General features: G+C 41.9%; 1 protein-coding gene and 1 long non-coding RNA gene across 3 annotated transcripts in view; both read left to right on the forward strand.

Moving 5' to 3' along the window:
- Window positions 1-15,192, forward strand: part of arhgef25a (Rho guanine nucleotide exchange factor (GEF) 25a) — a 76,079-nt gene that overhangs the window by 14,052 nt on the left and 46,835 nt on the right. The window contains exon 1 of one of the 2 annotated variants that reach the window (XM_063015001.1): window positions 9,607-9,976. The exons of the other annotated variant lie outside the window; for it this stretch is intronic. Within the exon in view, the coding sequence (XP_062871071.1) occupies window positions 9,883-9,976 (94 nt within the window). The 5' untranslated portion in view covers window positions 9,607-9,882. Of the gene's footprint in view, window positions 1-9,606; window positions 9,977-15,192 lie in introns of those variants that run through there. 2 annotated transcript variants of the gene reach the window in all.
- On the forward strand, window positions 1,619-5,149 carry LOC134333148 (uncharacterized). Its single transcript, XR_010015344.1, has 2 exons — window positions 1,619-1,697; window positions 4,698-5,149. It is a non-coding gene; the product is annotated as an uncharacterized LOC134333148 (long non-coding RNA).

Below are 15,192 nucleotides of genomic sequence, written 5' to 3' on the forward strand. Positions count from 1 at the left end.
AGTAGCCCACTGCATCTTTTCACCAGCATGAGGCGCGTTCATATGTGGATCAGCTTTGTGCTGTGCAGACGCGATCAACCAGCCAGCAGAGGTCGTAATTCGCTCAGTTATGAGGAGTCCCTATCCGGCTTTGTCCTACCCACCCAGCCCAGACGGATGGCATTATATTCAAAATCCCAGCTCCGGTGTGCTAGTGTGTTTTACCGCTGCGCCACCTGGGCGGCCACAGGCAAATTCAATTTGTATTCAGTTACTCAAACGTATTTCAGTTCTACTGCTGCTGACCTCCACTCCTGACCGAGAAGGGTCATGACTAACACACACCTCCTTTCGACATGTGTGCACCAGCCAGTCATTCCTTTTTCACCTGCATGAGTCTGGTTCATATGGAGATCTGTATCGTGCATGGAGAGTCATGCACTGAGGTCGTAGTAAGCCAATTATTGTAAGTATAGGCACCCAGTTGCCCAAAAGTTTGAAATGCCAGCACTGGTGGGCTAGTGTGTTTTACCACTGCACCATCCAAGCATGAAAACATGCTAATTTAATTACAAACTGTGAAGATCTCAGAAGAGCTGGTAGCCTATTTTAAGGGCCTTGTGGATAAAGTGAACTAACACTCAATGAGACGTAGAGGCTGTTGATTCAACAATTGGACACTAACAGTCATCTTGGCAAGGCAGGTGGTCATGATACTGCAATCTGTGCCCCCTGCCCTCTCCAAGGCAGGTGGTCCATTCCAAAATCAGAAGATGCTTGTTGCATTGTTATTAAACCCCATCATTATCATGGCCAGTGGTAGCTCAGTGGTTAAAGTACAGGACTAGTAATCAGACGGTTGCTGGTTAAAGCCCCACATCTGCCAGCTTGGCACTGTTGGGCCCTTGAGCAAGGCACTTAACCCTCAATTGCTTGCAATGTGTACTGTCTCACTTGTAAGTCACTTTAGATAAAGGCATCTGCTAAATGCTTTAAATGTAAAATGTAAATGAAGTTAAACAGTCATTAGCTCTGAATACAGCAGGGTAATTTGCTTAAGTTAATAAAATGTATTTAATGCAGCACATTATTATCCACCAACATGATTTATGAACTTCATTTACAACTTTATGGACCTTTTGTGCACATGTGGGCCTTAAAAGAACAGTTGCAGGAATTTAAAGTTGTACCTCCCCGGGGATGAGATGGCTGAGCCAGGCCTGACCTTAAAAGGGTCTTCGAGCCCCAGCGCTCCAGCTGGCCTGGTCCCAGCTCAGGTCTGAAGGCACCACACTCGGATGATGACTGTGTAAGAAAGTAGGTGCAGCATTACTACTTTAGTTCTCATCATATTATGATTAGAGCTCGAGCGTGGCACATATGCCAGCGCGTTATCTAATATCCACTATAGCACGTCCACCTTACGTTTCAGTTCTGATCCACAGTAGTGGCTTAAATTATGTGACAGAAAATAAGAACCAGATGGTGATATCAAATACACAAACAGCAGGGGCAAATGTGAATACGGTCAAAGTCCAGCGTTTTTGGCTGGAAAGTGAAACAGGGTTGTTATGGAGAGCAGACGGGCTCTCAGGTCACTGCTCCTGAGTGGGTGACATTTTGATAGAGTGTCGTCCTCAGCGCCTCTGCTCCGGGCAGCAGGCCACCGACGGCCTGAAACGTCAGCCTAAAAGTATTCAGACATCTTTAAGTGCAAGGTGAGCCTGAGTCTGTAAAACCATGACTAAAGCATGTGTGTTTTAACTATATAGTAATAGATTTATCATTATTATAGTTCAGAACTGTTTTTATTACATTTTTAATTTTTATTTGAATATAATAATAATAATCATAACAATAATAATATCAATAATAAATTTTGTGCATTTTCTCCCTTTTTGTCCAATTTTTTCTACCCAATTGCGTTATGCTTCCTCTCTACTGGTGCTGACCCCCGCCCCGACTGTGGAGAGTGAACTGACACACGTCCCCTCCGACACGCGAGCAGTAGCCGACAGCATCTTTTCACCTGCATGAGTTGAGTTCTTATGTGGATCAGCCTTGTGCACGGAGAGCCACACCCTGATCAACACATTATTCCTCCACGCCATCAATCAGCCAGCAGAGGTCATAATTGCATCAGTTATGAGGTCCCTATCCGGCTCCCTGTCCTGTATGAACAACAGCCAAACGTTGTTCATATAGCCGCCCAGCCCAGCCGGATGGCAGAGCTGAGATTCGATACGATGTATTTAAAATCCCAGCTCTAGTGTGCTAGTGTATTTTAGCGCTGCGCCACCTGAGCGGCTTCATTCACTTGGTTCATTGGTTTTACATAAATTGGTTGGTTTTACAGAATCCTGGTGTTTAAGACTCCCCCAAGCCACAACCTTCCAATTTAACATCTCAGCTGTGGAATTCTGTACTTGTTAATGCTTCTGAAAGAAAAAGCAGGACAGCCAACCAGCAAAATGTTGATCTAATCATAAGGAATGAACATGTACACATATTGTTAATGCTACACGACTGAAGTGATAATATGCACGTTTTAAAATCTTATTTTGTGGCATGATTAATAAGCAGGTCCTGTGGTGACTAAGCAATCGTGTGGCAATTAACAACAGCTAAGTTAAAAACATAGAATTAGGAATATACTGTACCTGTATTGGTGCAGAATGCAGTGTGAGTGTTGTGTATCTTGATTTAGTGGGCTGGTCGATGACGTCTGTGCTGTATATATGTTGGGTTTTCACCAGACGACATTGTCATGTTCCTGTGATGAACTGAACAGCGGAGGTAAAGCATTGATCAGGATCATTTGGGTAGGGAGATAGGGTTTATTGGGGGTTTATGGGGTTTTATAGGGGGTTTAGAGTCGTCTTTAAAAGTCGTTTCTTTTAGAGTTCACGACCCATCAAACCCTCAGGCCCACAGAGGCTGGGGCATCTGGAACTGGACTAATTCTTAAATACATGATCTAGGATTGTTCAAGTGTATTCGGGGCATCAAGTGAACTGATTCATGTCTTTCTTATTTATCCTAGAAGTATAAGTTCTCAGTTGTCAGAGGTACCACTCCTTTCTAAACTGGTTTAGGAACTGGAACACAAAATTTTAATACCACTGTCCTACATGGTTACTTATACAGTAAATGCCATGCTCTGGAATTTCCCAATTTGGTTATGTAATCATACGGCTCTAAAAAGATTCAAAAAGTTCTCTTGCTTCTCTAAATAGCGCTGGCACCTTTCTGCTGGAAACGAATATGAGCAGACTGATCTTTTTTGGTATGCACCAAAGGACTGGATTGAACCCCAACCCGAAGCCAGATCCACTCTGTATTCTATGAATGTAGTCTGTACCGTTCGAGATGAGGCCTGGAAATCAGTCTGAGCTCGTCTGTGCAGCACATTAATGAGATGATTGTGAAAGTGCTGCTTTATAAGGCGAGGACACAAGGGTCAAGGTTGGACTCTTACATAATCAGTGGAGGCTTGATTTTATTACAAGAATTTAGAAGAAGGAGTTCAGTGGATCATGTTTACTGGAGGAATATTTCTTATCTGTGTAAAAAAAGAAACTCAGTTTTTAATGCGTGCAGTTTTTGTGTGTTCCAGTGAACTGGGGCTCAGAAGAATGGGCGGGGGGGGGGCTTGAATTTAAGGAGAGCTGTGAAAGGCACCACTTGGTACTTACTCCCCCTGCTTGTCTATGCAGGTGGGCTGGTGGATACGTGTGGTGTGTTTAAAAGTTGCAGGGTGTGGTAGTGTGAACAAATGTGTGTCCTGGCTATTCCTGTGAACTCGTGGACTTGACTTTCCGACAGGCGGGTAAACAATTTACTCTCCTTAAGACCCAACTAAATCAAACCCTGCGGCACCGGGCCAGCTCTCCAAAACGACTCATTCAAGCTCTCAGGTTAAGTGAGCTTTGTTATTAGGGCTATAGAGAGAGTTCCTAAACTGGAGCTTAATTTATGTCATATCTAAGGTTCAGAGACACTTGGAAGGGGGTGTTTGGGTATTCCTGCCTTGAACCCAGTATTTCTCGGTGCATCCAGTACCTTCATTCATTTTTATTCCAACATTTTTCATTCAAATTATTCTCCAGGCCACCGAGGGAGGATGGTCCCTCTCAAGGTTTCTTCCTGTAATCCCCCCCCCCAATTTCCCCCTAATCTAGTCATATCCAATTACCCGATTGCATTATGCTTCCTCTCTACTGATGCTGATCTCTGCCCTGGTTGAGGAGAGCCTAGACTGACACACGCCCCCTCTGACACGTGTACAGTAGCCGACTGCATCTTTTTACTTACATGAGGTGAGTTCATATGCGGATCAGCTTTGTGTTTGGAGAGCCACATCCTGATCAACGCATTATCTCTTGACTCTATGCAGGCGCAATCTATCAGCCAACAGAGGTCGTAATTGTATCAGTTATGAGGAGTCCCCATCCGGCTCCCACCCTGTATGAACAACAGCCAATCGTTGTTCATGTAGATGCTCAGTCTGCCAGATGTCAGAGCTGAGATTCGAACCGAGTTCGAAATACTTCCTGTAATTTGAAAGGAGTTTGTTTCTTGCCATTGTCGCCCTCTGCTTGCACAACAGAGGTTTTTGGTCCGTCGGTCCTGGATTCTGTAAAGTTGTTTTGAGACGATGTCTATGGTAAAAAGCACTGTACACATAAATTTGAATTGATTTAAAGTTTCTTTAACAGATTTATTCTGGTCAGGAAAGCACCAGGAACAGTTCACAAGGTATGACCACTCTGGACAGGACGCCAATCCATCGCATCCCTGCTTCAGACATGGGACAATCAGCCGGCTGATAGCACTGCTGAGAATTGAACCCAAAACTCGTACATATATAAATCTGTGATTAAGATTTCTTACTTGTGGTCTCTTCTGTACTCCAGAGTCCTCCATCCATCTGTTACTGTACATGACTGTTTACTCGATGTCTGTGTTTATGGATTCTTGCTTTGCTTCTTAGTATTTATCATATGAAACTCATGTGAGAGGAAAAAATAAATAATTCTAGCCAGCATGAATGTAAACATGTTAAAGAATTACACCTGTGTTTTCCAAGCTTATTTGTACTAGCTGCATTTGTAGCATATGTGGAATTACTGCTGACAATAAAATGGGTACTGGGTCACAACAGGAGAAATGCAGTTGTGTGAGCCGTCAATTAAACTAGAATCAGTCATGTTTAGATCCCTTCTGTTCAGAAAAAAGGTGTTTGTATATAAAACATTAGTTTGTTCTCTGTGTGACAGCATGGTTATACCATATATCCCAAAAACATTCAGATAGGTTTATTGTAACCCTGTCTAGGGTGTTTTTCTGCCCTGCACATTGTGTTTTTAGTACTCCAAGTATACTTGGTGCATAGAAGGCATTAAACTTTGAAAGGAAGATAAATAACATTGTAAGGTCCTGAGTTCGATCCCCAGACGGGACCGTCCGGGTCCTTTTTGTGCGGAGTTTGCATGTTCTCCTCAGGTTTCCTCCGGGAGCTCCGTTTCCTCTTACAGTCCAAAAACATGCAGTCAGGTTAATAGGAGACACTGAATTGCCCTATAGGTGAATGGGTGTGTGTGTATGTGTGTGTGTGGGTGGGTCTGCCCTGCAATAGACTGACGCCCCGTCCAGGGGGTTACTGTGTGCCTTGCGCCCATTGAAAAAGCTGGGATAGGCTCCAGCACCCCTTCCCCCCCCCCACTACCCTAATTGGATAAGCGGTTAAGAAAGTGAGTGAGTGAGTGAGTTTGCCTCTTGTACCTGGATTATTTACTGTTTTTGTTTTCTTGTAGATTTTGGTGATTAGTGGTGACTAATAAAGATGCTTCACCAGGCCCCAGTTAGCTTCCTCTGGATATTTTGGTTTCCTCCCACCTAAAACATGAAGAAGATGGTCTTGGCTTCTGGGTGGTGCCAGACACACTTTAATTTAATCAGAATTAAGCAAAAATAAATTTGCTAATTTATACATGGAGAACATGCCAAATTTTGCTTGGGAATGGTGCAGCGGCCTATAACACTACCCCACCCCTGTTGATCTGGGTTTGAATCTCACAGGTGCAATCAGCTGACCCAGCCTATACACAGGCAGAACTAGTTATGTCTTGTGGTCGAATCCTTGAAATGCATTGTGCCCAGTGTTTCCTGGTGGAACCAGACCCGCAGCAGCCCTGACCAAGAACCAGGATAAAGTGGTCTATAAAAACTAATTGAATTGATTGGATGAACTCTTACAGCGACTTCACACAGGTCACATATTTGGACATAGCTTCAGGATCTACACATGCATTATTTATGGATATATTAATAACACAATGTGATTTAAATCTTTATTAGCTAGCGTTAACGCTGCACATACTTATTAAAAAACACAGATAGTGCTGAAGCCTCTATCTTTAGCTACACGGCTTTGTAGAGATCACTGAAAGGTGAGGGCAGTGGGACGATCAGCTGTGTTATAGCATCCACACCCCCTACTGCTGACAACTGATAATGCATTCATTTTCAGTCCGCTGCTCCTGAGCTCTCAGATATTCTTCTGCCCACTGAGGTCTTATATAATCATGCATGTCTTTACAACCATGACTTTCTAGAAGAATGTGGAACAGGACTGCAAGGATTCACTCCTACTCAGCTATAACAGCATATCCAAGATCGAGAATTGATGTTAGGTGATGGGATCTGCTCCTACTCAAGGTTTCAGTTCAAGGTGATTCATGTGCAGGCCATTCAAGTTCTTCTCAAACCAAGTTTGGGAAACTCATATTAAAAGCTGTTCCTGGGTTCGAATCTCAGCTGTTCAATGGGCACAATTGGCTTAAAAATGCAGAGCTGTATGTGCACACGTATAATCACATGACAAGTTTTTTTTTTTTAATTTTCTATTTTCCCAACCTTTCCCCCCCAATTTTCTCCCCTAATCTAGTCATGTACAATTACCCTGATTGCATCCTCCATTGATTTAACCCTCCACCGCTGACTGAGGACGCTTTTCAGCTGACACACGGCCCCTCTGCCAGGTGCTCTGTATAAACTGCATTTTTCACCTGCATGAGTCTAGTTCATGTATACCGATTAGCACTGTGCATGGAGAGCCACACCCTGATCAGCATTATTCCTCAGCCTTGTGCAGGTGCCATCAATTAGCCAGCAGGGACCGTTATTGCACCAGTTATGAGGACCCATGATCCGACCTGCCCCTAACCCTATGAACAACAGTCAATTGTTGTTCATGCAGCCGCCCAGCCCAGCCGGATGGCAGAGCTGAGATTCGATACGATGTATTCAAAAACCCAGCTCTGGTGTGCTAGTGTATATTTACCGCTGCGCCACCTGAGCGGCAATCACATGACAAGTTTAACCTAAAGGTCAAGTTCTTACATCTTTTCTAGCCTTTACATCAGCTCCCTCTCTTCTACTGTACCACATTCTATAACTGAACTCTAGAGAGACTGGACACATTTCTACACACAGCCACTTGCTGGGAGTGTGAGAGAGTTTGGAGAGGGTTAGTTACAGGAAGAGGGGGTGAGAGAAAACGAAAGATAGGGGGAGAGGGCAAGTAAGAAAAGGGGTGAGCAAAGGAAGGGGAATTTAAGCACTCAGCACGATTCTTAGCTGATGGCATTCTTACAGCTGAGCTTATAACCATACTCCTTCTGATTACTTGTCTAATGAACTTCTTATTATATCTTCCAGCACACTACATTCCGACACACACACACACACACACACACACACACAGAGAGAGAGAGAGAGAGAGAGAGAGCGAGAGAGAGAGAGAGAGCGAGAGAGAGAGAGAGAGAGAGAGAGAGAGAGAGAGCAGACAAACTTTCCCTCTAGCACATGCTGGCTCAATTAGAGTGGAATTTTTCAGACCTGCTCCCCCTCAACCTGTCAAAGCATTTGTGCTGAAACGTCACTAAATAGTTACCCATATGTACCCACATAGGTAGATTTCAGGTTATGGCAACATTAAAATATATATTTTTGGTTTGGCTAGTAAGGCTGTTTTACAAAAGTTACTGGGGTAATGGTAGCGGACCTGGTAGTGTGTGTGCTCCACAGCCCCAGGGTCCAAGAGACCTTGGTTTAATCCTTGCTTCAGATAAAAATGAACGTTTCAAGACTGTGCACTGTGAGAGGTGACTGGTTTAATGAGTATTATAATTACATACATTATATGCTACGATCATCACAGTCATCAGTTCTTATCCCAGTTAAACACCAGTGGGAGATTTTGTGCTTCTCTCCACCATCATGATTGAAACAACAATGGAGGAAAAATCTTTTGGAAAAAATGTGTTGAATTCGTTTTTAGAATCTGTATCAAGGAGCCAAAATCTGGTCTGGTATGTCATGTTGACCCACCTCCTTCACTAGGCATTTTATATTAGTTTTTCCTTTAATCTGTCATGTCTGCCAGTACGTGTACTTGTTGGTTACCATTAGAAAAGAAAGCAGAGGCCGATCAGGTGGCACAGCAAGCACGCAAGCACACCAGAGCTGACATTTCAAACATGTCGGTTCGAAACTCAGCTCTGCCATCCGGCTGACTGGGCGGCTACACGAACAATAATGGGCTTGTTGTTCATACTGGGTGGGAGTCGGAGCCGGGACCACATAACTGATGCAATTACGACCTCTGCTGGCTGGTTGATGGCACCTGCACAGAGTCGAGGAATAATGTGTTGATCAGAGTGTGGCTCTCTGTACACAAAGCAGATCCACATATAAACTTGCCTCGAGCAGGTGAAAAGATGCAGTCGGCTACTGCACACGTGTCAGAGGGGGTGAGTCAGTCTCGTTCTCCTCAATCAGAAGTGGAGATGAGCATCAGTAGAGGGGAAGCATAATGCAGTCGGGTAATTGGATACATGTAAAGTAGCAGCAGTGTGACTGAGCTGGTTGAGTGTGCGGTGCTCAGTATTATAAGGCTGTAATAGAGAAGTAATAAAAATAGCCAATCTGCAAATCTGAAAGTTGCTTAGTGGGCTGAATGTTTTTAATACACTGGGTTGGTCACACACACATATTTGGATCTGAGCTTATCAAAAGTTTGTCACTGTGTCCTTCTGTTGCAATCGTCTTGCTGCTGTGTGCGGTAAACAAACGCCTCCACCTCTTCCCTTTCTCCCCAGTGTCCAGCAATTTATGTAAGCCACTCATGTATCAGCCCGGCATCAAGACATATAGCTTCTGCCTCGCACATCGAATATAAAACACACATGCAGTTATGTTTATCTTTAGGCTGAGTCTGGGTGGTGTTGGGTTTCTGCCTGTCCATCTGGAAGCTTCTGAACAAAAGATCTGCCAAGCGTACTGACGCTAGCGCGGCCTGGGTTTGAACTACAACAAGATAGATGGCTGAATGATGGAGTGATTGATCAAAATGCATTGAATGTGAGGCGTTAAAGAGGGTCTTAAGGGGGACAGAAATACGAGGGGAGTGGGAGCTGTATTCAGAAATAGCCAGTGACTGGAGCTGCTGACTGGAGCTCCACCTCCTCCCCCTCCCGGCCGGTCTTGCTTTTTACATCGCTCTCAGCCTGTGGTGCTGTCTGATCATTGTACCAGGCGCTGAGCTGAGGGAGGAATGCTGCATGGGGAAAACAGAGGGAGTTAGCTGATATGGCTTCTTTTTTTTTTACTACACTTTAACTTGTTCCTTTGAAATATCTGGATTTTAAGGCTTCATTTTTTATGAACAACTGTTGCTTGTTTGGTTTTCTGGACGCCCACCAAGACTATCTCCTTCCAATGGGATTTACTCCATACAACACAGAGGGCAGAAGTTGGTAAATGTGTGGATTAAAGAGCGTGGATACCATGGGTCATGCCCCTGTCTGGTAGACTGACCGGCAGTGATTGGAATACACGATGAAGGGCGCTCACCATCACCGGGGGTGTGCCTGCCAACACTTGTTCCGAAAAGTTCTGGCAAAGTGCGGCTGCTGTTACGCCCGTGTCAGAGGTCAGTGATACTGTCTTCTAAATGCTGGACACATCTTGATGTAGGATGGTCAGAAAATGATAGTTAAGGGTTAAAAAAGCAAGATGCATTCTCAGGAACTGCTAGAATGAGTAAAGTTAACTAGTTGGCAGTGATTATAGCAAAACGTTTCCTATTTTGATGAGATTTTGCTAAATGATGCATGTTTTATCCATCCAGTTTATATGTCATGCTTTTAGGGCCTCTAATTAAGGAAAAATACTTTTTATAACAAAAGTTATAAATAATACAGAGTATTACACGTATAAAGTGATCATAGTGGTGACAAATTAAGAGATGTGGTGGACAGCAGGCTATTTCTCAAAAAAATCTAATGTTCTTAAATTTGATGTTTTAACTGATGGAGCAGCTTGTTTGTTTTTACTCCCTCCCACTTTTGAATGCAAGTCATTTCTTTTAACAATCTTGTGTTGTGGCCTGTCCAGCACTTTCACCTAATTCTCTTTGGACACCTTTAGGATGAATTGAAACATTGATTGAGAGTCCAACATCAGTGCTTGACCTCAGAATTGGTCTTTTGACTTAATGGACACAGCTCCCTTACACACACTGTGAAAAATCCTTCTCAGTTATTTTTAAATGACTCTTTATTAATGCTCATTTTTTAAAATATAGTGCTTCAATACTGAAAATATTATAGATTTATTATTAATATTTCATATATACTCAACAGGTTATCAACAGAATATATCAACTATATTCTTAACATCTATTATATGACTCAAATATTATTGACGTATGGACTATCTCAAAATATTACAACCTTATTTTAAACATATTTTAAACAACATTCCTAAGGGTCAGAATTCTAACCTTATTCTTGAAAAAGTGACTCTATCTTCAACAAATTTGGCCTATATTGTTAATAATTATGTTCTTAATTACCTGATAGCATTATGCTTCCTCTCTACCGATGCTGATCTCCACTCCTGATTGAGGAGAGCGAGACGTGTCCCTCCAACGTGTGCAGTAACCGACTGCATCTTTTTACCTGCACGAGGCGAGTTCATATGTGGATCAGCTTTGTGTACGGAGAGCCACACCCTGATTAACACATTATTTCTCGACTCTGTCCAGACGCCTCAATCAGCCAGCAGAGGTTGTAATTGCATCAGTTATAAGGTCCCTGCTCTGACTCCAACCCTGTATGAACAACAGCCAATCGCTGTTCGTGTAGCTTTTATGTAACTAACTAAAAAAGAATATCTATATGTTACAAATTATTTTTGAATTTATTTATAGTTTTCTCCTTAAAATGTTAAATTTTTAATTTCTATATAGTTTATATTAATTATATTTTTCATAATAGTGGCTCCTAATATCAAAGCTGATTTCTTTAACTCATTTGTTGCAGTGATTTAATCGCTGGCTTCATTTCTTTGCTATTTTGAGAGCGAGCTCCGGTATCGCACGTCCTGATATTGCAGAGTGAGATGTGGCCCTGGGTCAACAGGGGAGGTGCTTAAATTGAAATTGTTCAACCAATCACAAACTAGCTGCAATGACATCACCACATTTGCCGGGCCTTTCTATTTTATTTTTATTTTTAACCTCAACCAGAGAAGCTCCATGGCACGCACTGAATCCCCTACAGAAGGTAAGATATTTCTTTTAGAAGTTTCTTGTTATACATGCTTTTAACATGTAGTAGTACTGGTTTTGCTTACACAGAATAATATTTTAGATATTGTAGCCTTGGCTTGGCTAATCTCTGATAGCTTTTGCTATGCTAGCTAGTTAAGCTAGCTGGCTAACCTAATGGTAAATCAGAGAAATCTATTTAATGCTTTCACACTGTTAAAATTTTGCTTGGAACAATGATTTTGGGGGGACCACATAGATGATGTTCCTGGGACCACATAGATGATGTTCCTGGGACCACATAGATGAAGTTCCTGGGACCACATAGATGATGTTCCTGGGACCACATAGATGATGTTCCTGGGACCACATAGATGAAGTTCCTGGGACCACATAGATGATGTTCCTGGGACCACATAGATGATGTTCCTGGGACCACATAGATGAAGTTCCTGGGACCACATAGATGATGTTCCTGGGACCACATAGATGATGTTCCTGGGACTACATAGATGATGTTCCTGGGACCACATAGATGATGTTCCTGGGACCAATTGGTTGAACAATTTCAATTTAAGCACCTCCCCTGTTGACCCAGGGCCACATCTCACTCTGCAATATCAGGATGTGCCTCCGGTATCTCATACTTTCTGGCTGAGTAATGGACCACCACATACCTCAGTATTACTGTATTTTCTTTAATCTGCATTGCTGTTTAGATTCTCCTCCGAGTCGTTTGCTTGAAATCTCCTGTGACAGATGCTCTTCCTCCTCATGCTTATCTCTGCTCTCGAGCTGGAGCCGCTGACAAGCTGCTGATTACCCACAGCTCTCTCTGTGTGTGTGTGTGTGTGTGTGTGTGTGTGTGTGTGTGGGTATATTTGATGTGTCACTGTATCATCCACACACTCTCAGAAACAGATGTTTGCCACTTCTTTTGGTAATTGCTAGATTTCACACTCTTTTTACTAATGCTTTTAAGCAGCTGTACATATGATGTGCAGGAATGCTGTATGAGTAAACATAAGTGTGTACATGAGTGTGTATATAGACATGTGACAGGAATAAATCCTGCACAGTCTCTGTACATGTCCATGGGTTTAGGGTTTATGAAACAGCAGGGGGTTGAGCAGTGGGAACAAATCTTAGGGGCCTCGTTTATAAAGTCGTGGATGAAATAAATCCAGACCTTTGATGTATAATTATTTCCAACAGAGAAAGTTAATTTAAAATGTCCACATGCACAAAACTTCCCACATGTGGTGTGTTTATTAATCTCATATATTCTTAAAATGGAACTTGGGCTTCAAGTTCACCTAAAGAACCCCTTTAGCGACCCATATGGGACACAGGAGGTTTTTCCTTGTTGAACTTGTAATGAATTTGCCTGTGAAACCTCTTCCAAAAGCAGAGGGGTACGCAGGCTCGGGTGTTTTAGCTGATAGCAACACTAAGATTCAAACTCTTGATTCCAAAACTACAGCACAACATGACCAAAAATGAATGCATAATTTATTCATTTATCATCTTGTACCACTCAGAATCACTGAATGCAAGGCAGACAAGATTTAATCCTAGCGCACATATTAAACCCTCATTTATACGGGTAAAGCTGCCAGCTGCATCTTTACATCAGAACCGTGAGGTTGTGTGTTTCATTAAAACAGTGGGAAGTATGATGTCACTACAGCTGGTAAACACAATGAGGGAAGAGAACTACCTCGTAATATCTGACTAATCCAAGAACAGACACACGTGCACATCTGCCCTCATTCTCTCAGGGCACAGCTGGACATCATCTGTTTTGTTTTCTTTAATAATATGGTAACATCAATGTTGCGTTGGGCTTTAAAATACAAACCTCAATCAGAAATTGGGACATTAAGTAAAATACTAATTAAAATGCAGTAGTTGGTACATTGGCTGACCTATTTTAAAAAAGTTGGGACAGGTGCATGTTTACAACTGCTACATTACGCTTGCTTTTGACAACATCAAATGGTTAAAGATACTTAGTGCAAGTATTTTGTTTTTTATTATATTTATAGTTTTTAAATGTAAAGTTTAATGTAAAGTTTTTTCTAAAGTTATAAAAGTAAAAAAGCAAACACATTAAAATGGACCGGTTTCATCTTGACTGCTACTATAAAGAATACACACCTACTGCATTTGTTATTAAAATAAAAGCCTGGGTTCACTTAAATAATTCCAATTCACATTCATAATACTAGTATAGCCAAAGTACGAATGTTAAGTAAAAGTCAGCTATTTTAAAGAAAGATAAATACTGTATATTGCAATAATATTCTGCAGAAGAAAATTGCTTAAACTGGGAACCAGCTAATGCTGGTCTGGTTTGTTTGTGTGCATTTAATGGTACAATACTTTGTCTTTAATTTTGCTGGTATATTACCAAAAGATTGTGATACCCATCTTGTATAATAATAATGTTTTGTAAAATCGTAACACATACTATAGCACTATATGGCCAAACGTATGTGGACACCCCTCTTACTTATTGAGTTTAGATGTTTTATTCACACCCAATGCCAGCTGTATATACTGTATTCAATCCTATACATTAAATTTATTACTTTTATTTTTGCATTCATGGTTTTGGGAAGGTAATTTCCTGTTCCAGCATGACTGTGCTCATGTGCATAGAGACAAGGTTAGACAAGTTTGCTGTGGAAGGAGTCCAGCTGCCTGCAAAGAGCCCTGACCTAAAACCCAACAATCTACAGTCTTTACAATGACAACTACAAAACTAGGCCTATGCACAAATACCCATAGACACACTCCAAAATCATGTGGACACTTAAGTCTGTCCTGTAAATTAAAAGCTGTTATTGCTGCATTGAGAGGGAGAGCAAGAATTAATGTTATGGGAGTGTGATGTTCTCTAAGCACATGGTATGGTGTCCACATACTTTTGGCCATATAGTGTATTTTTGCCATGTTACCCACTATTAATTTTAGTGACCAAGGGGAATTTAAGCTGACTATTTTTAAGAGACTAATTTAATATCAGATTTGTACTCTCAACGGTCATCGAGTGTCACTGAACTGCAAACAAAAGTCAGCTGGGCTGAAATCTCATAAAAAAGTCATTGTTTCAGTTGAAGGTGGACGTTTATCAAAACATATTTTGAGTAGATGATTGTCACTTATTGCTGCTTAGAACGAGAAGTGTGTAAATAAGTGTAAACAGTGCTCTTAATGAGGCTCCTGGTTTCAGCTCGTCCCCGTGCATGGATTGATCTCCTGTCTGCTTCAGTCCTGCTCTCTCTGCATGTACTTTAAGGGAAAATGACAGTCCTGCCATCTCCATCAGTGGACGAGATGGCACTAAGCCTGCAGTTATGTGATCCACTGAGGGAATGCATGCTGCAAGTCAGTGAATATCATTCTAATGCAGGGGATTATGGTGAGAGCCAGCTGCTTTAATATAAATCACGTTAGAGGAGAGCTGTTTAAAACATTTCACTTCTGAAAAACAATCTGGACCATCAGGCTAGTTTTAGCTGCTAACCTGCCACGTGTGATCGGTCTGTGTAAGCTTTTCTAGTTTGGTGATTTTGCAGAAGTTTTGAATA

This window comes from Trichomycterus rosablanca, chromosome 19 (genome assembly GCF_030014385.1).
Source record: "Trichomycterus rosablanca isolate fTriRos1 chromosome 19, fTriRos1.hap1, whole genome shotgun sequence".
NCBI classification, from domain to species: Eukaryota; Metazoa; Chordata; class Actinopteri; order Siluriformes; family Trichomycteridae; genus Trichomycterus; species Trichomycterus rosablanca.